Genomic DNA, 20,152 nt, shown 5'->3' with positions numbered 1-20,152 from the left:
CCGAGGGAGAAAGATGACCTGGTATTGGGTCACAGTGAGTTGTCACCACTTGATGGCAGTGGGCTTGATTTATGCAGATTCCTGTCCTCCCCCCAATTCTCCCCCCCTATTGGGACCTGGGGCAGGGCCCCAGACTGCCTCTCAGGACCCCCACAGGAGTCTGCAGATGGTCATTTGGAAATAGTGCTGGGACGCATTCACGCCTGTTTTTCCTCTCGGGCAGGAGAAGTTGCCAGGTACACAGCAGTGACGACTTCTGGGTTCCAGGGTTTTTCGTGTTCATAACCTGGAACCACAGATGGTTGCGCAACTTTGCAACTGTATTAAAGAGCTCTGAATTATACACTTTCAAGGGATCCGCTGGATGGAATTACATCTCTGTTAATCGTTACTCAGAAAACGGAAGTTAGAGAAGCTGCCTCAGGGCAGTCGCTGGACCTCTGTGAGGTTCAGACTGGAAAGAGCTCGTGGTGCGGGTGTGCCTGGTGCCCTCAATGAATGACTCTTCTCACCAGCTCCCGGGTGAGCCCCAATACTCAAGGAGGCGGGCAGCTGCGCTTACCGAGCCAGGAATGTTGCCACGTGAAATCAGTGCGTGAAATAACGCTCAGCAGGGAAAAGTCTACGGAAGCCAGTGGAGGCAGCTGGGCGGATGGAAGCAGTTAGCACTCGGGGTGCCCTGTGGAGTCTGCTTTGGGGGCGAAGTTGTGTAGGCACAGGGACGGCCTTGCGTTTCCGCTGCCCTGGCTGGAACCCATCCCTGTCATCTGTATGCTGGGATGGGAGGTGGGTGTCAGTAAGTTCACTGAACTTCAACACTCCCAGAAAGAACTTTCCTCCAGGAGACAAGCAGTTACTCAAAGCTACACCCACAGTTGCATGTTCACTGTATTGAGTTGTGTGTGTGTGTGTGTGTGTGTGTGTGTGTGTGTGTTTTACGGGGCGGAGATGTTCAAGAATAAGTCATTGATAGTAAGGTGACCTCAAACTGATGCCACGATTGTATCCACTCACAAAACCAGAAGGCAAGAACAATAGTGACACCACCACGCACGGCTGTCAGGGTGATTCTGGCTCCTGGCCGCCCCCAGGTGTCACAGGGCAGTTGTGCTCCACAGGGTCTCTGATGGCTGACCTTTTGGGAACCAGACCGCCAGGTCTTTCTTCCACAGCGCCTCACCGCCAGTCCTTCAGAGCAGCTGAAGCCACAGAAGGCGCTCTAGAAACAACAGCAGCGGCCCGACTCATGGCGACCCTATGCACAACCTAGCAAAACATCGCCCGGGCCTGTGCCGCCCTTGCAAGTCTTCCACTGCGCCAATCATCGTGGGCCAATCAGCTTCCTCTTCCGCTGCCCCTTCCTCCACTCTACCAAGCATGATGGCCTTCTCTAGGGCCTCACTCACTATCTCCTGTCAACATGTCCGGGGTACACGAGACAAAGTCTCGCCATCTTTGCCTCTAAGGACCACCCTGGCCGTACTTCCTCCAAGACAGATCTGTTCTTTCAGCGGTCCGGGGCATTTCAATATTCTTCACCAGCACATTTAAATGCAGGGGTTCTTCTTCTGGCTTCTTTATCCAGCGTCCACGTGCACAACTTGATAAGATGCACCTGCTATCATGTCGTCAAGTGCAGAAGCCCTGAAAGCACTGTGGGTTAAGTGCTGGGCTGCCAACGGTTAGAGACCTCCAGCGGTTCCCAGAAAGACGTGGCTGTGTGCGTCTACAGAGTGACAGCACGATCACCCACGGAACAGTGACTTCCACTGTGTCCTCTAGGGTGGGTATGAGTTGGAATCGGCTTGACGGCACTGGTGGATGAATGACCAAATGACCCTGGGGGTCTGGCACAGAGAATCTGATTTAACCGTGACACTCCCCTATGGAGCTACGAGAAGAGGCCAACGTTACAGGTGAAAGGCGTCCTGTGGCACAGTGGTTAGAGCCGCGGCTGCACCTCTGAGGAGGGCAGTAGAGCCCACCACGGGAGAAAGATATGGTAACCTGCTTCCAGAAAGAGCATGACCTAGGAAGCCCCAAGGGGACAGCTCTGCTCTCTCAAGTCTGGGACACACAACCAACTTGGGATAGAGGCGTTCTTGGCAGCACAATGGTTGAGTGCTCAGACACTAATGGAAAGGTCGGTGGTTCAAAGCCACCAGCGACCAGGCGAGACGGGGCTCTACTGCGTGGCACGCCCTAGGGGACATGCCTACTCCATCACCTGGGGCCGCTGTGGTCAGAACTGTCTCCAGGGCAACGGATAATCGGGTATTTTACAGATGAGGAACCTGAGGTGCAGCCTGACTTCTCTGAGGCAGGTCCTCTCTCTGAGCTGGTACTTCCGGCACCGCTTATGAAACAGAATCATTGAGACACACCTGGACACACCTGAGTAGCGTGCTGTGCCCAGGGTCAGGGACCATGAAGAAGGTGCCCAAAGGCCGCAGGGGCACAGGAGGGGGCAGGCTGCCAGCTCACACAGCCCATTCACACCCACGTCCTCTCCCTCTTCTACGCCAGCCCTGGGTCCCGGGACAACGCCCCACTTCCAAGTTCCTCTGAGCCAAACAGCTGGGTGACTTTGTGACTGGCTGGCAAACCCCCGAATGGCAGTGAGCCTCCCCGAGATGTGACCTAAAACACTGGCTATGGGATTTCAGGATAAGGGAGATGGCTGGCCCGGCTGGCACTGAGCTAAGACTATTCCAGCTAAGATACCCATGGCTCAGGGAGTCCCCAGGGCAGGGTGGAGGGTGGAGGGCAGAAGGCCAAAGGAGAGAGAGAGGAGAGGCCACACGTACTGGCATTGGTGTTGGGGACGGGCACCGGCTGTGTGTAGTATGCGGGAGGGTTCATGCCCTTCCCATCGGGGCCTGTCACAAGCCCCGTGGTGGGCCCTGGCATGGGCATTGGAGGCGAAGGGTAGTGGCTGCTGACGGTCTCTTCGTAGGTCGGGGGTGCGCTGGGCATGGAGGAAGGGCCGGCAGCTGCCTGGTAGGGTCCTGGAACCGACATTTTCACCTAAGGCCGAGACAGAAAACACCATCAGAAATTCAACGGACATGGTGCTATAAATACCTCTTCCCACTAATCTTCATTTCTTCCCGACACACAGAAAAGTTGCAGACACTAAAAAGGGAGTCAGTCCTTCCCTGTCTTTCCCTGGGGACCCCGGAACGATCATTCTCTTTGTGGGCCCTCCTAAACAAACATCACTATAACCCAAACACCATTGAAACGGAAACAGCAACTCAGTAGCAAGAGATGCCTCTTCACCCTACAATGATTTTGCCTTGAGAATCTACCGTTTTATTCCTCTTTTGTAACCTCGGTGGCTTTTGCTAACAATGTTTCAGCTGATGGGCGAGCAAAGCCATAGACTTTGCAAATACAAGACCCACCCAAAGCCTTCCAGCCAGGGTAGCCTCACCACGGCCCTACAGCACAGGCTAGAACTGCCTCACAGCGTTTTCAAGGCTGTGAATTTTTTTTTCACTCTCACGCAAACTTTATTAAGTCCAGGAGGACTGACACAGCCATGGTGGCAGTGGTGGGAAAAAACCCACTCCCCCAACACACAGCAGTGACACATGATAATAAATAAATAAATACTTGGGGGTGGGCCCCAGGGAGAGGTGACATAACAAATACTGACAGCACAGGGAGGGGCCCAAGAGTGCCCTCTGTCAAGATGTGACCACCAACCCCACTGGGTGGGCTACCATCGTCAAGGGAGGGGAGGGCTCAGCTGCCCAGAGGCCGTCAGAGCCACGACATCACTTTTGGGGGTGGCTGTGAATTTTTAAAGAGGCAAGCTGCCCCATGTTTTGCCCTTCCAGGGGCTTGGTGGATTCAAACCACCAACCTTGTGGTTGGTAACCCAAGAATTAACCCACTATGCCACAAGAAGGCAGACACAAAAGAACACACATTCCATACTAATATTCACTGTACCTCTAATTCACAACAGCCTAAGGGTGGAAACAACCTAAATGCCCTTTAGCATTCAGGTGTGAGGGTTAGACACAATCTGTCCAACACGTAACAAAGGACACAAAGGACTGACGACTGGACACACGGCACCACATGCACAAACCCCCAAAACACGGTGCAGAGAGAAAGAGTCCGTCATGGAAGGGAGTCGACTGCACAAACCACACCTCAGTGATTACCCAGGGGTGGGAGGGAGGGCGGGGCCAAGGCTTGGGGTGGGAGGGAGTAGCTGGGCTCGTGTTGAGAGCGATGGAAATGTCCATAAATAGGATAGTGGTGATGGGTACACAACATGACTCAAGTATTGACCAAATAATTCACGAAAAAATAGTCAAAGTGGAACATGTGTGTGTGTGTGTGTGTGTGTGTGTGTGTGTGTGCGCGCGCGTGCGCACCACCCAGAAATAGATGCAGATACTGCGCCATTTACATGAAATTCAGAAACAGGCAAAATGACTTCAAAGGCTATTCTGGGATGGAAAATCCCCAGAGTGGCCAAGTTGATTCTGACTCATAGTGACCCCTCTAACGGGGTTGCGGGTGGGAGGGAGAAGGGGGGTGCCGGGCTGTACACCGTTAAAGGAACCCACTGCCTAACCCACAGCCCCAGGGGCTTCTGGGGGACGGGGGGGCAGGGCATGTGTCTCCTCACCTGTGTGTGTCACAGAGGGTGTGTGCCCCCTCTATGACCACGCAAGCTGTACAATTCAGACCCGCGCACTGTCCAACCTGCATGCTAGAGTTCTTAAAGAAGAAAACATAGTTTGCCTTTAAAAACACAATAACCACAAGAGCAGCCAGGCAAATACTTCCTCTGGGAAGCAGGGCCTTTGTTTGTGCCCAAGCGGGGCCCACCTCGGGTTACACCACCTGTGCCCAGGTGCGCTCCTGTCCGGAGCCGGCGCGCACCAGACCCGCCCTTTGGGTGGCAAGGTTTCCTGAGGCCAGCAGGGCAGTCCTTCAGTGCCGTCTCCAGAGGACGGAGAAATGCCAGCTCAGGTCTCGTGCCGGGGGCTGGAGGCTCCCCAGACTTGCCACCCCGTCCCCACGTCCCCGTCTCGCTTTCCAGAACCCGTGGGAAGTCGAAGCAGACTGCTGGTGCCTCCCGGGAGACTCCAGCCCTTAAAGGAAGCCCCGGGAAGAGCTTCTGGGGAAAGAGCCAGAGCACCGTTCCTAAGTGGAAATTGAGGCTCCGGACGTAGCCTGCAGGAGTGGTGAATAAAGCAGGGCAGGTTGCCGGGCCAGGTTCTAGAAGATGTCTGGGCCTGACCCTCCAAGCCCATACTGTCCAAGGAGCTTTCTGTGATGGGGACTCTGTGGTCGTGACGGCCAAGGTGTCCGAGAGGGTGACCATGGGCCCCCGGGGTTACTTCACCTAGCGGGGGCAGGCTGTAATCAGATGGACATTTAGGCAATGGGCTTCAGGGGCTCACAACACGCAGCCCGTACTTAGGCCGAGGGTCACTCAGCCCCGACGAGGGAAGGCCCCTGCTTCCTGCCTCGGCATGGGCGAGCCTTACAGACCTCGTGCGAGTGAATGAAATCAGTCACCACGGCTGCTACTGCGTTGTCTGATCACACTCACAGGGACCAGCAGTGGAGACTGCAAGCCGTCGTCCCAGGGGTACTTGGGCTACGGAAATGCCCACCTCGGTGGTCCACGCCCACCAGTTCCTCCAAGGAGGGATTGGGCTGTCTGATCCCACAAAGATGTTCAGGTGTGGCCGCTATGAGTTGGAAGCAACTCAACAACTGTGTTTTTAAGAGGCCAAAGTCCACTCACGGTCAGCAGAAGGGACAGGGGAAAGGGAAGATTCGATGGCCAGGCCCCAAACCAAACTCACTGTTGTGGAGCCGATGTGGACTCACTGGGAGCCTGTAGGACAGGGTCGAGCTACACCTATGGGTTTCGAGACTGACTCTTTACAGGAGCAGAAAGCCCCATCTTTCTCCCAGGGAACGGCTGGTGGCTTTAACCTGCAGACCTTGTGGCTAGCAGCCGAAGTGTAACCACTCTGCCACCAGAGCTCCTGAGCTGTGAAGGGTGATGGGAAAATCCCATCCGGAATGGTTACGGGTGAGGGTTGAGCAACAAGATGAAGAAATTAAAGTCACTGAACCGTTGCCGTCGCTACCTATTCGCCACCAAAAAAATGCTAAGTGAAAGACATTTAACAATCTAAAAACTGTTCGCCCTGAGCGCCCTGGTAGCCTCGTGGGTTATGAGTTGGGCTGCTAATCCCAAGGTTCAAATCTAACAGCTCCTCTGAAGAAGAACGACGGGCTTTCTATTCCCGTAAAGAGTTCATCTCAGAAACCCACGGGGGCAGTGGGACCCTGTCCTACAGGACTGCTGTGCGTCTGAATTGACTTGGTTTAAGGAACTCTTAGGGTCTAGTAGGTGACCAGTTGGGCTGCTAACCACAAGGTCAGAAGTTTGAAGCCAGCAGCTACTCTGTCAGAAACCCACTGAGGAAGTTCTGTCCTGTCCCATAGGGCTGTCCTGTCCCATAGGGCTGGCTGTGACAAGCCAAGATGGCAGTGAGTTGATTTGGGTTTTTGGAGGCAACCTGAGTAACTGCATCTTATAGATAAAATATTTCTGATACGAATCTAGCATTTCAATTTGCAGCACGAGGTCAATGAGACTGGTTTTCAAAGACTTCATGTGAAAAAAGTGTTCAGTTATCTCAATATAACTCCATGTAATTTTTATACTGATTACAAATGGAAATGCTGATGCCTGAGATACACTGAACTAAACTATTAAAATTATTTTCACCTGTTTCTTCTGTTTGTTTTTTAATGTGGCTAACTAGAAAAATTCAAACGCAGGCAAAAATCACCACGAGTCCCAGCACTACACTTCACTGAGTCAACTGCTGTCTCCCTGCCTCGCCCCCCCACCCCGCCCCCGTGGTTCCACCGGGCTGCAGGGACACTCCGGACACAGGGGCGGCTGGCACAGGTGGCTGCGTGCCCCGGAGTAATTTACACAAGCACCCTCTGTCCCAGAAGGGAAATAGTCACGGAGGCAGACTGGGCACACCCACAGATTTGTTTTGAAAACTGAGTCATGTGAAAAAGTTCCAAGGCCCGACACACCAGTGTGCCATGCAGGTCCAGCAGTCCCATCTGCTGCGGCTACAGGCAGGGTACTCTGTGGGGGGCGCGGTGCTGGGGCGCCCAGAGCTAGGCAGGCAGTTTGGAGGTCACTCTGCTGAGGACCCAAGATTCCATGTAGCTCGAGTCTTCTTCTCAGTGCCAGAAGTGAAGACGTGCCGCTGGACCATGCCAGAATGTGGATTTCAAAGAGTAAACACAGCAGGAGAGGAACCCCTCCCTGCCTTTTGGGGGCCTTCTAATGGAGGACAGGACTCCTCACTCTGAAAAGCCCCCCAGCAGGCAGCAGCTGTCATGTAATCATATGCTATTTTTTGGGTAACATACTTTCTTTCTCTCTCTCTCTCTCTCTCTCTCTCTCTCTCTCTCACACACACACACACACACACACACACACACACACAGCTTTTGGATCACATAGGCACCTAAACCCACTTTAAAATTCTGGAAAGAGCTAGAGTGACAAGCTGGCTGAGAGAAAGCCCCACAAGCAGCTGACGTGACAGTTTTCTGAGTAGATCCCACAGTTCCGTCTCCTTCCTGTAGCCCGTCAGGAAATGCCACTCACGCAGCCTCAGTGCCCTTTCATTTGGATTTTCCTGGGGAAAGGGGGCCTGCCTGCCCGCCACCTCCCTCCCAGAAAGGGCCAGCTCAATTTTCTTCCCCTCTTCCCAGCTCCCCTTCTCCTTCTGTGTAACTGAACCGGTGTTAGTCTCACTCCTCACAATGGAGCGTCTGTGGGGTCGAACAGACCAAAAGGCCAGTGTTTCGAGACTATACAGTTGCGCCTTGGAAGAAAGGCCTGGTGCTCTACATCTGAAAAACCAGCCATCGAAACCCTGTGGAGCATAGGCAAGAGCTGCTACCTACACAACTGGTGGTGGTGGTTGACACACACACACACACACACACACACACGAGCACCCATCGGTACTCAAAGCCATCCCAAGTCCCCCCAGACCAGGATAACCTTGCACTGGGGGCCCCCACAATCGCATAGGAAACTTCGGCTGTATTTCGGACGTGTCAGGAGAGACCAGTCTCCCCTGAGAAGAATATCATGCTTGGTCAAGTAAAGGAGCAGCGACAAAGAGGCAGAGACCTCCTAATTGGACTCCCCAGAGGACAGCCCAATACCCAGCCCAGCAAAGCTGTGGCCTCATTGTTCCATTGAATCTGAAGCTTCCTACAGTTTCCAGTGGTGGATGTTGAGCTAGGGAGTCAGGTTCGACCCCAGGCAACCCTCTCCCCAGCAGATCGATCTTGCCCCGCTGTGCCCAAGCCATTGTTAGAGCTGCCGCTGTGGGTCTGCCTCCCTCCTCTGCCTTTGTCTCCAGGGCTCTCCCCAGGGGGCATCTGAACTTCCACAGAAGGAGCTCTCCGCCCTCAAGCCCACAAAGAAGGCACAAAGAAGCTGTTCTCACCATCCCAGGTGGATTTTTTATCTGCAATTTTCAAGCGTAGCGAGAAGTCCCCAATCCACGCAGGCCTGGGGGCTGTGGGGCGGGGGAGCATGCAGCCTGCGTTGGGCTCTGTGGTCACCATCTGTAATTTTACTACTTCGTTCAGCAAAGGACCTCAGCTCACTCGCGGCCTGAAAGTGACAATGTCATGCCCGAGTGCGGGTTGTTGGCACCACCACGACTGACCGTTGTCCTGCTCAAGGTCGTTGTCCTGCTCAAGGTCGCGGTGGCAGCCACTGTGCCTTCTGAGTGTCTTCCAACTGAGGGGTTCACTGGGCAGTGTTCTGTTGTCACTGACGGCCCCCATCCGCTAATTGTTTGAGTAGATTGCTACGCCTTTCTTCCTGGTCCCCTCCTCTGGGGCTCTCCGCACACCGGCCCGAGTGACCAGCTGGGGTTTGAAATACCAGCAGCACAGTTCCCAGCATCACAGCAACACACAAGTCACCACAGTTGGCAGACTGACCACCAGGTGGTGTGACTGTCAGTTACAGAAATGTAAGCGGAGACGGTTCTGACCCACAGAGATGCGTTTCTCATGGAAGGGGATGAGGCTTCCACTCAGAAATCAAACCTTCAACCAGCTGTATGATTCTTAACTTAACCCAACCTTAACCTCCTAACCCAACCTTAACCTAGCCTAACCAAATCCCTGGTCACTGTTGATTCCAACCCTACGAGGGGGTACCCCCCCAAAAAAAACCCCTGGAATTTCTCCCCAAAAGTTGTGTATTTATCATTTTTTTCCAAAACAACATTATCCCCTTCAAAGTACTCTCCATTACACTCAATACATTTATCAAATCTGCCATTCCAATCTTGGAAACGTTTTCCAAACACGTTTGGATGGCTGACAGCACCTCCCTCGTTTTTTCCCTTCACCTCTTCTAAATCTTTATTTAATTAATTTCCCCCCTCTTCTAAGTCTTCAAATTGCTATCCTTTCACGTCCCTCTTCACTCAAGGAAACACAAAGAAGTCACAAGGGCAGGTGAGTCAGGTGTGTGGAGCATGAGAGGCATGCGGTTTTTGGCTAAACACTGGTGCACTGAGATGGCTGCGCCAGCAGCCGGTCCCGTCTGCCACAAACCAAGCCGTTTTTGTCGCACACTGTTATGCAACCTTTTCAGAACTTCTGGATAGAAAGCTTGCTTAACCGTCTGCCCTGGTGGAATGAACTCCAAATGCACTCTCCCCCTCACATTAAAAAAAAGAGAGAGAGCATCGTCTTGATCTTTGATTTCACTGGACGAGCTCTTGGGGTCGAGGTGGCTTGACTGCTGCTTGCTTGGGGCTCCTAAGGACAGCACCGTGTCTCGTCACCAGTGACAACCTTGGGGAAGGCGTCTGGGTCGCTTCTGGGCTGTTCTTTCCAAGCCTGGCGTGTTTCCACTGGACGCTCCTTTTCCCGGTCAGTCGGAACGCGAGGCACACATTTCACAACAACCCTTCTCATTCCCAAACCGTCCGTTAATTCACTGAACAGAGCTCCAAGAAAGTCCACACAACTACCCCGTCTCTTCCCTGGTCCTTGAGCACAAGTCACAAATTTTGTGGACATTTTTCATCCATTTGGAAAGTTGACATAAGTCCAGAACGAGGTTTGTCATCAATCGACCTTTTTCCTTTTTTGAAAGGAGAAAACCACTCGTACACTTGAGTTTTTCCCATAGCGCTGTCCTTGTAAGCTGAGTTCAACATCGCAACAATTTCTGCGGCATTTTTCCCGAGCAGAAAACAAAATTTCAGAGCTGCACGCTGTTCTGTTAAACCGGCCATCACAAAAATGAGGTTCAAGTGAAACTGCTTTTAAGAAAAAACTCACTGTGACCAGAGAGGCCCTCCCAGACAATGCCACTGGTGCACTCACGTCTCCCCAGTGGGGACAACGAAAGCTCTGCCCAGTGGAGCTTCTACACGTTTGTTTGGTTTTTGTGGGGCGGGGGGTACCCCTCACAGTGATTCCAAGGCTAAATTTGCATAGCGGGAGCAGCCCCATCATTCTCCTTCGGGGCAGCTGTTGTTGGCCAACCCCACAATCGGCAGTCCAGTGCTTACCACACAGCGCCACCACCATGCCCTCAACCAAATCAACCCACTGCCGTCCAGTCAATGCTGACTCACAGTGACCCTCAGGACACAGTAGAAACCTCCCTTTGGGTTTCCAATGGTGTAAATCCTTACATAAACAGAAAGCCTCATCTTTCTCCCAAGGAGTAGCTGGTGGTTTCAAACTGCTGGCCTTGCAGTTAGCAGCAACTTCAACAGAGAGCCTCAATCCTGCTGGCCCCCGCTTCCCCTCCTATAGATCCATCATTTGGAACTTTGGCATATTGTAGCTGGTCTCAAAGGTTCTCTCAGGGAACAAGATTCTCTGAGATGGACAGTGGGGTGTATATCGGAATTTACCCCGGACCCCTCAGGATGGGCCATCAGAGGCCAGTACCTCAACCTTCTTCTCAAGGTCAGTCTCCCTGAGGAGAAAAACGCAATTCCCTTTCAATTTAACTAATTTAACTTAATGTCACTTAATGTCTCCGTACCAAGAAAAATGAAATGCTAAGTAAGATTTCTCTTTGGTGGAACCCTTAACTAAACAAGCTGCGATTCCCAGTAGCCTCGTGTGTGCGTCAGAACAAACCACAGTCCTCATGGCTGCTTTCCCAGAAGTCGACGGCCAGGCCTTTGTTCTGAGGACCCTTCGTAGGGACTTAACCCTCCAGCCCAGGGGTCCTCACACGTTTTACACAGGGGCCAGTTCACTGTCCCTCAGACCCATTGGAGGCCCGGACTATAGTTTAAAAAAACAAAACTATGAACAAATTCTTATGCACACTGCACATATCTTATTTTGAAGTAAAAAACAAATGGGGCAAAAACACCCGGCGAGCCGGACAAATGTCCTCGGCGGGCCGGGCTGTAGTTGGAGGACGCCTGCTCTAGCCTTTCCGTTAGCTGCTGTGTGGGGTCCCAGGCCTCTGGTCTCACTCAGGCCTCCTGGAAGCCCATTCACCATGTAAATTTCTCTTCAACCTTCTCCAAGAACCAATTTTTGTCCCTAGTCCCTATGGGGAGAAAGACAGGGCTTTCTACTCCTGTGAAGAGTTACAATCTCAGAGACTCACAGGGGCAGTTCTACCCTGTCCTATAGGGTCACCGAGAGTCAGCATCAACATGATGGCAGTACTGGTTTTGGTTTTGTTGGGGGGTGGGGGTGGGGGTGGTAGTTGAGAATGCACGGCAGAGGGAGGTAAGAGGGTAAGTGCATTCTCTAAAGTCCCATTAATCATTCGTCTCCAAAATGTGCCTTTTTTCGTGCTGTCCCAAGTGCCACCATCAGAACCCAGTTGAGCCTTGTGAGGACAAAGTCTGTTGTCCCCGACGTCCTACATTACCTTACAGACACACCTGGTCCACACGGGTGGCTGGTGATGAGATGACCAGCCCAGTGGACACGCCTCTCTGCGGTCCTGCCTGCTCTGCCTCACCAACCAGTCGCTCCTCCTCGGTGTCCCTTCCAAGCGCCACACTGTGCCAGTCCGATGGCCAAACCAAACTCACTGCCATCAAGTCGATGCCGACACACAGTGATCCTACTGCACGGGAAGAACTGCCCCTGTGGGCTTCCGAGTCTGTGATGCTCCGTGTAAGTAGAAAGGCCCGTCTTTCTCCCTGGGCGCAGTTGGTAGTTTCAGACTGTTGACCTTGCGGTCAGGAGTGCAAATCCTCATGAAGGCTCCTGTTTAAACCTTAGGCGGGTACCAATTCTGAGCCTGTAGGTGCTGGCTGGAGCCTCTCCCTCACTCTCCCACTGCCCCCCCCCCCGCCTAGATTACAACTCAGTAAGAGGACCTGTACCAAGCTTACTTCACCATAAGAAGCTAGGTGGCCCATGCCCTAGTGACGTCAGCCGCTAGTCCCTCTGTCTACAAGGACATCCTGCTTGGCCAAGCAGAGAGTCAGTGAGAGAGGAGGGCCCTCAAGGAGCTGGGCACGCACAGGAGCAATGGTTGTGAGCATGGCGCAGGACTGGGTTGCTACGGGTCAGAACTGACTCAGTGGCACCTAACATTATCCCAATTTTAAAATTAAATTTTAAAAAGTCTTCAAAGACGTAAAGACACATGTCAAAGCCCGCAGAGCATGTATATAGCAGCCCGTGGCTGACCGATCAGCCTTGTTGTGCTTCTGGGTCCACTTCAATGCTCAGCAGGCCATGTGACAAGTGGGACACCCCCCCCCCCCCAGGTCTGTCTCTCAGCTGCAGTCTCTACAGAAGCTGACAGCCAGGACTTCTCTGGTGGAACCTGCTGAGTGGATCCAAAGGCCAACTTCTAGAAGAGCAGCCAGGTGCTTAACTATTCACACCACAGGGGTTCTCAAAGCCCCAAACTAGACCAGCTGCCATCAGTAACCATGCTGACTCCTGGTGACTCTAAGGCAGGGCAGAACTCCCCATGGGATTTATGTAGTCTTGATGGAAGCAGACTGCACGTCTTTCTCTCACGAGACGCTGGTGGATTCCAACTACCAAGCTTTCGCTTTCAGCCTTCACCAAAACCCCTCCCAGAGTGTGGTGCGGTGGCAGGATTCTTCCTTTCCACGAGAAACTGAGCTCCACTCCTGTCCTGTGCCCCTCGGCTGGGCTGCCGCTGCCACCCGACTGTCAGGGGAGCCCAACGCTGAGCTTCGACACAATGGCTGACTGGGAAGAAAGGCCTGGCAACCTACTTCTAAAATCAACCAAGCAAAACCTTATGGGATCACCCTAGTCCCATCCCTGCCGTAGCAACAAATACCTTTTCACTCTAAGGAACTGTCAGGTTGAGAAAATCAAGGCATAGCCAAGCAGCCTCCTTTTACACACACACCCTGTCCTCAAACAGAACCGGAAAAGAAAACAAATTCTCAGGGACAGCGCATGAAGGGTCCCCTGGTGAGCTTTGTCCACCCCCCGACCCCCATCCTTCACCACTGCATATACTCACACTGTGAACCACGAGAAAACTCACCACCAAACTCCCGATGCCGATTCACAGCGACCCTGGAGGACAGGGTAGAACTGCCCCTCGGGGTTTCCCAGACTGCCCCTCTGGATGGCAGTGAAAGGCCCGGGCGTTCCCCCAGGGAGCAGTGGCTAGTGGTTTCGGACTGCTGGCCTGCAGTTAGCAGCCCAATGTGTAACCACCATGCCGCCATGGCTCCTCGGGAACCAAGAGTCTAGGAGACAAAAGCTGCTGTTGTGGGTCAGGGGCCCTGCAGGCTTAGCAGAAAAGGTGGTCAGTTCAAACCCAAGGCTGCTGCTTTAAAGACCTGCAACCCCAGAAACCGTCCGGGGAGCCCCACTCCGTCTACAGGGATGCTATGCGCCGGCACTGACTCCGGTTGCGTTTAGAGGGGCTTTAACAAGGGGTCAAATTCACAGCAACTTGCTGTGTCTGCCAAAGGGTAGTTACACGACCTCTGTCTTTGGGGAGAGAAACAATCTGCCCCCCCCCCCCGCCCTGCCGAAGCGGCAGAGTATTTCTGGGATGCTGGGTGTCCCACATTGCATTTCAAAAGTGATTCAAGATGACACTGGGAATGTCTCAGTCACCTGCCCCACCACCCACAGAGATGGCAGCAAAGGCTTTGGGGACCCTGCCAGATGACAAGTCACTTCACTTCCTAACACACTCTGGGGACCCAGGAGAAAAGCCATAGGGTTGGCAGGACACAGGCGGAGGCCGCGGGCACTGGGGCAACCTCAGAGCACGCAGAACCAACCCACGGAGAATGCGGAAATGCACCCCAGGGAGGAATAGCACCTCCGCAGCGATCGGCTCCCAAGATCTGGCTCAACACAGGCAGGGTTCCTTTGCCTGGCACATGCTCCTTCATGCTCACGAGCCAAATGGCCAGTCTCCACTTCAAGTTTCGGCCTGACAGCTGAATTCCCTGAGAGGAGCTGACTTCTGAGCATCACTTACCAGCCTCACCACTGCTATGTTGCTCGAGGCCTGGCGCAAGCTAAGGGCGTGACTGTGAGCCTAAAAGTGGGTCGCTAAGGAGACCCACGGCCCAAGTGTCGGCCACTGGAGATCCCCTCATAGAGGGGTTTAGGAGAGGAGATGGGTCAATCAGGGTGTGAAGTAGTACCAATGAAGAACACAGCTTTCCCCCAGATCCTGGATGCTTCCTCCCCCAACTACCATGATCCGAATTCTACCTTGCAGGGCTGGATAGGGCAGAGGTTGCACACTGGTGCATATGGGAGCTGGAGGCACAGGGAATCCAGGGTGGATGATACCTTCAGGACCAGGGGTGTGAGGGGCGATGCTGGGAGAGTGGAGGGTGAGTGGGTTGGAAAGGGGGAACTGATTACAAGGATCCACATGTGACCTCCTCTCTGGGAGATGGGCGGCAGAGAAGGGGGGAAGGGAGACTCCGGATAGGGCAAGATATGACAAAATAACGATGTATAAATTACCAAGGGCACATGAGGGAGGGGGAGCGGGGAGGGAGGGGAAAAAAAAGAGGACCTTATGCAAAGGGCTTAAGTGGAGAGCAAATGCTTTGAAAGAATGATTGGGGCGGGTAATGTATGGATGTGCTCTATACAATTGATATATGTATATGTATGGATTGTGATCAGAGTTGTTTGAGTCCCTAATAAAATGTAAAAAAAGAAATTAAAAAAAAAAGTGGGCCGATAATCTTAGAGCAGGGGCCCCTGGGTGGTACAGACTGTTAATGCTCGCTAAGGCCGACAGAAAAGCTGAGTCTACCCAGAGTCGCCTCGGAAGAAAGGCCTGGCCACCCACTTCTGAGAAAGGAGTCACTGAGAACCCTGTGGTACAGTCAGTTCTACCCTGACACACAAAAGGTGTCGGTGTCAGTCCCCCACCCCCCACCCCCGCCCCTGCCCCAGGCTCCACAGCAGCTTTAGCATGGGAGAAAAAGCAAACATACATTTAAAAAAGCAAACACTGCTGGTCCAAGGGCCCCTATACAGATGGCCTCCCCATCAGCTCCAAGGTCACGTGAGGATTTTATAGTTCAAAGCGCCAGAGGGTCTGTCCTGCACCCAACACGCCGCCGTGCTGGTTAGAAGTCACTGGATTAGGCCTGGGATCCCTCATTTCATCCAGGCTTAGAGGGAGTCTCAGCAGGAAGAGAGACAACTTGAAAAGGGAAGCCTGGGAGTGTGCAAAGACAGACAAATCAGAAAGGAAAACACCCACAATCGGAGACGCTCCAGATCAGTCCTGCCTTCCTCTTGGGTCCAAGTTTATGAGGTGCTGAGTTCACGAGGTGCCTCTGGACCCTCTGATACCCTTCCTCGCCCTGATTCCAGCTAAAGGAGACTCGACCGGAGGTAGGCCCCACCTGCTCCACTTATTTCCGATCTGGGATGGTGCAGGTACCTGCCTGTCCCTCAGACACAGAAGGAGCCCTCAGCTCACCCCCACCCCCCTGACGACACCACTTGCAATTTGTCTGGAGTAAACGAGAAAGGAAGTTGAGGTCGGAGGGGCCAGACCACATGACAAGCCGTCTGTCTGCACTGCTGCTCTGCCTGAGACCACTGCAGATGCCGTCCGGTGGATCTGACTCACAGCAGCTCTGTGTAGAACAGCGGGAAACGCTGCCCAGTCCTGCCCCATCCTGCATTTGAGCCATGGTTGTGCCCACCCTGCCGCTCCATCTACAGATGGCGCAAACCCAGGGCTGTCTATGGGACATGCTCAGCAGGGCACACTCAGCAGACTCACAGATGAACTCACTACCATCGAGCCAACACCAATGCAGAGCAACCCGGCAGGACGGGGTAGGACGGCCCTGTGGGTTTCTGAGACGGTAACTCTACACGGAAGCAGAACGCCCCGTCTTTCTCTCAAGAAGCAGCCGGCAGTTTGTGACTACAGACCTCGTGGTTAGCAGGTCAACTGGTAACCACTGTGTACCAGTTACTTCCAATGCTCAAAGAACCCCAACTTGCTGTCCATTCAGGGACGATCCCAAGATACTCTTAAAGCCATGGAACAACACGGCCCCTCAAAGTCACCTTTCACCTAAACAGCAGGTTAGCCGAAACAGTAAAGAGGAACTGTGCTTTAAAAAAAAAAAAATCTGAGGATCTCTGGTGGCGCACTAGGTTAAGCACCGGGCTGCTAACCGCAAGGGTCAATGGTTCAAAAGCACCAGCAGCGTCTCAGGAGAAAGACCAGGTGTCCCCAGTCAGTCTGGGAAACTCGCAGGGGCAGTTCTACGCTGTCCCATCCACTTGCAGGCAGTGAGCAGTGAGCAGTGAGCCTATGACCGAAGAGCAACGTTGCTCCAACTCAAAACTTCTGACACCGTGGGCCGTAAGCCAGCATGGATTTCAGGAACTGAATGTGGGGGCTGCGAAATACATGGTTTCGGAACACTCCCAACCAAAATTAGTTCAAACTCCAGTGACCTGTTTCTGGCAGTGCTTGGCCATGCTGCAAATTTCTCTGGCAATCCGGGACACACGTCGAAACAGTCCTGAAACTCCAAAGCATGGATGAGACGTTCGGGAGCAGTGAGACCCAGTTAAATCCCACTGCCATCGAGTCAATTCCAAACACACAGCAGTGATCCAGGAAGGCTTTCCGACGGAGCTGGACAAGATCGGAAAGGCTCGTTTTTCCCTCTCGTAGATCCACCAACCCGGGGGTGGTTACCTGCCCCAGGTAAGCGCTAATGGGACAAGAAGACTAGAAGAGACACCACAAGACTGTCGGACAATGTTGACTGTAACCAGTGTTACTGTTTATGACGAGGAAGAACAGAAGCTGGCAGCGTCAGGAAGAGGCCTTCTGCTTGCTTTGGAAATAACCCTTCTGTTTGCTAAGAATAAACATTCTGTGTGTCAAAGGCGTGAACGGTCTGACTGCTGGAGAATGAGCAATGGGCCCTGAGATAACCACGCTCATAAAAGATCTCCACCTTGAGGCCAGGCCGCCTGGACACCTCCAGACAGGAGTTCCAGCCCGAGATGAATTAGTTAGGCAGGCGGTCCAAAGACAAAGTCAGCATTCGAAAGAGCTGATGCCGGAGCCCCAAAGGCAAATTTAGCAACGAATTAATTAGAAAGGGGCTTGACCACCTGTAGAGCTGTGCCTTTCTAAAAGGAAGCCCCCACACACATTCCCACCCCGGCCCCCTTCTGGAAGTGTTTCTGGGCATTTGTGCTTGACTCTCTGGTGCCGAAGCTGGGGAGGCAGAATGGTTACACTTTGGGCTGCTAACTGCAAGGTCAGCAGTTCAAAACCACCACCTGCTTCTCAGGAGACAGACAGGGTTGTCAAGGCCTGTAGTCAGTCTCTGAAACCCACAGGGCAGTTCTACTCTGTCCTAGAGGGTCAGTCACCTTTCGAAGCAGCTATGAGTGGTGTGTGTGTGTGTGTGTGTGTGTGTGTGTGTGTGTGTGTGTGTGAGAGAGAGAGAGAGAGACTCTACAGGGGTGGCGCATGCTAGTGCCCCTGTGGACACTAGCAGCCAGTGTTGTAGCAGCCTGCGGCATCCATATGTGCTGGCCCTCACGGCGGCTCCATAGATGTCAGAGCAGAGCCGTATGCGCAGGGGTTCCGCAGCTGGGCTTTCAGGAGTTACCTGCCAGGATTCTGCCCAGGAGCCTCCGGGTAAGTTCCAACTTCCAACCTTCGGGTTGGTAGGGCGGACATAAACGGTTCGGGGCACCTGGGGACCCCACCTTCGTGGGTGCTCAAAAGCTACCTGAAGTTGTTAGGTAGCTAGACATAGGGAAAGGGGGTTGTCCCTCCCATGCCTGCAAAGCGCCCCCCCCCATAGAGGAGGCTGGAAAGAAATCACACAGCATTAGACACCTATGAAGACCCCAAACTGCGCATGCTCCTCATACTCAAGCCGTCGAGCCATGTGGGAGGTACACCTGGGCAGGCCCATCTAGGCCCAGGCTCAGGACATCACCCAGGTGGGCCAAACGCAGCCATCAGGGTCAACCCATACCATCAACCACACCTTCCCCCAGCCAGGGGGTGGGTTAAAATAAAGGCAGGAAGCACACTCGGGGGGCGGGGGCTCTCTCAGCCTGCTCCTGGTCCGAGGCAGGTAGAGGGCACATAGCCGTTGGCCCACATGCTCTCAGCCTCTAGGGGTCTTGGGCTTCTGGCCTCCCAGGAGCCCCCCAAACAAGATCCGCACACGTGGGTGCTCTTTTCCATGTGGCCCAGTTGTGAACCCCTTTGAGACTGTAAAACCTGAAACCTGTCCTGTCGTTCGTAAAAACCCACTTGGACTACAAAATAGGCTTTGGAGTGAATTCTTTCCTAGGGCGAAGCCAAGACCCAAGGTATCGTCCACTCCAGAAACCCTACAAAGTCACCTGCTCAACAGAGATGAAGTATCGGCCAATGCCCAGAGAAGACTGTTTTTTTTGTTTGTTTGTTTTTTCAGGAATGGGCCCTTTCCGGACCCCCAGATGCTAGTTCCTGCTGGCAGGCCGGAGGAGGAAGACCGCTCTGCTCATTCCTTCACAGATAGCTTCGGTCTATTGTGGTAAAACTGCCGGGTAATGGGCTGGAGACACCTGCAAATTAGGGATTGGACCAGAGCCCCCTGCGGTTAGAAAGACCAGATGGGCAGACAGAGCACCAGGAGGCAGGAGAACTCGGCAGAGAGAAAGTGGCCAGTGGAGAAGGCAGCAGGACCCTGTCAGGAGCTGGCACTGAGCTCCGAGACGGCCCCAGTGGGGCAGTTCCTCCTCCACCAGGTGAAGGTGTCCCTGTCATTTCCAGGGGCCAGGGCAGGCAGTCCCCCAGGGGCGGCGGGAAGGGCAAGGACCCAGCCAGCCGAATACAGGATGTGATTCCTGAGAGAAAGTTAAGACCGTTTAGAAGGTCAGCTGCTGGGGCCGGGCGGAGAAATGGAACCCACCAAGGGCACATTGAGATGATGGGTTACTGGGGGAGGGGGGCACTTTGAGTGTTTATTATTATTATTGACACAGCAACCCCCTGAGGCAGCTGAGCACTTAATTAACCCTTTGCCCTCAGGGCTCCTGATGGGATTTAGGCAGGTCACATGTGAAAGAGCAGGAAGGCTGGGACCAAGTTTCCCGGGGTTCGAGTCCAAGCTCTGCCACTCCTGGGCTGTGCAAGTTTGGGTCTGCTGCCTCTGCCTCAGCCTGCTCTTCTGAAAATCTGGCTGGAGAACCTCTGCGGGTTCTGGGAGAATCCAGTGCGCAACAGACCTGAGGGAGGACACTGGGTCTGGGGTGGGGGTGGGGGGGCTTACTAGAAAAACTGCCAACTGCTTCCTCATAGCAGGGCAGAGAATGCCCAGGGCCTACCCCCCAACGGAGGGGAGGCAAGGGGACGCAGATCCAGACCCCTCTAGGCAAACTCCTGCCCTGTGGCCACTGACCCTGTAACTAACTTCACAGGTAGGCACTGGGGTCTGTCTGAATGCCCCGTAGGGGGCCCACTCAGCAGCCCTCCCACCTCACCCCCCACCAAACCAGACGCCATCAAGTTGATGACAACTCAGAGCAGACAGTTTCCCAAACTGTGAATCTGTAC

General features: G+C 53.6%; 1 protein-coding gene across 1 annotated transcript in view; it reads right to left on the bottom strand.

The window, feature by feature from the left end:
• Window positions 1–20,152, bottom strand: part of LITAF (lipopolysaccharide induced TNF factor) — a 41,857-nt gene that overhangs the window by 6,124 nt on the left and 15,581 nt on the right. Inside the window, exon 2 of the mRNA XM_075564286.1 lies at window positions 2,808–3,027. Within this exon, the coding sequence (XP_075420401.1) occupies window positions 2,808–3,021 (214 nt within the window). The 5' untranslated portion in view covers window positions 3,022–3,027. The remainder of the gene's footprint in view (window positions 1–2,807; window positions 3,028–20,152) is intronic.

Source organism: Tenrec ecaudatus, chromosome 12, assembly GCF_050624435.1.
Source record: "Tenrec ecaudatus isolate mTenEca1 chromosome 12, mTenEca1.hap1, whole genome shotgun sequence".
Taxonomy (NCBI): domain Eukaryota; kingdom Metazoa; phylum Chordata; class Mammalia; order Afrosoricida; family Tenrecidae; genus Tenrec; species Tenrec ecaudatus.
Note: the sequence above shows the minus strand (reverse complement) of the source record. Positions and strands in the feature narration are given on the sequence as shown.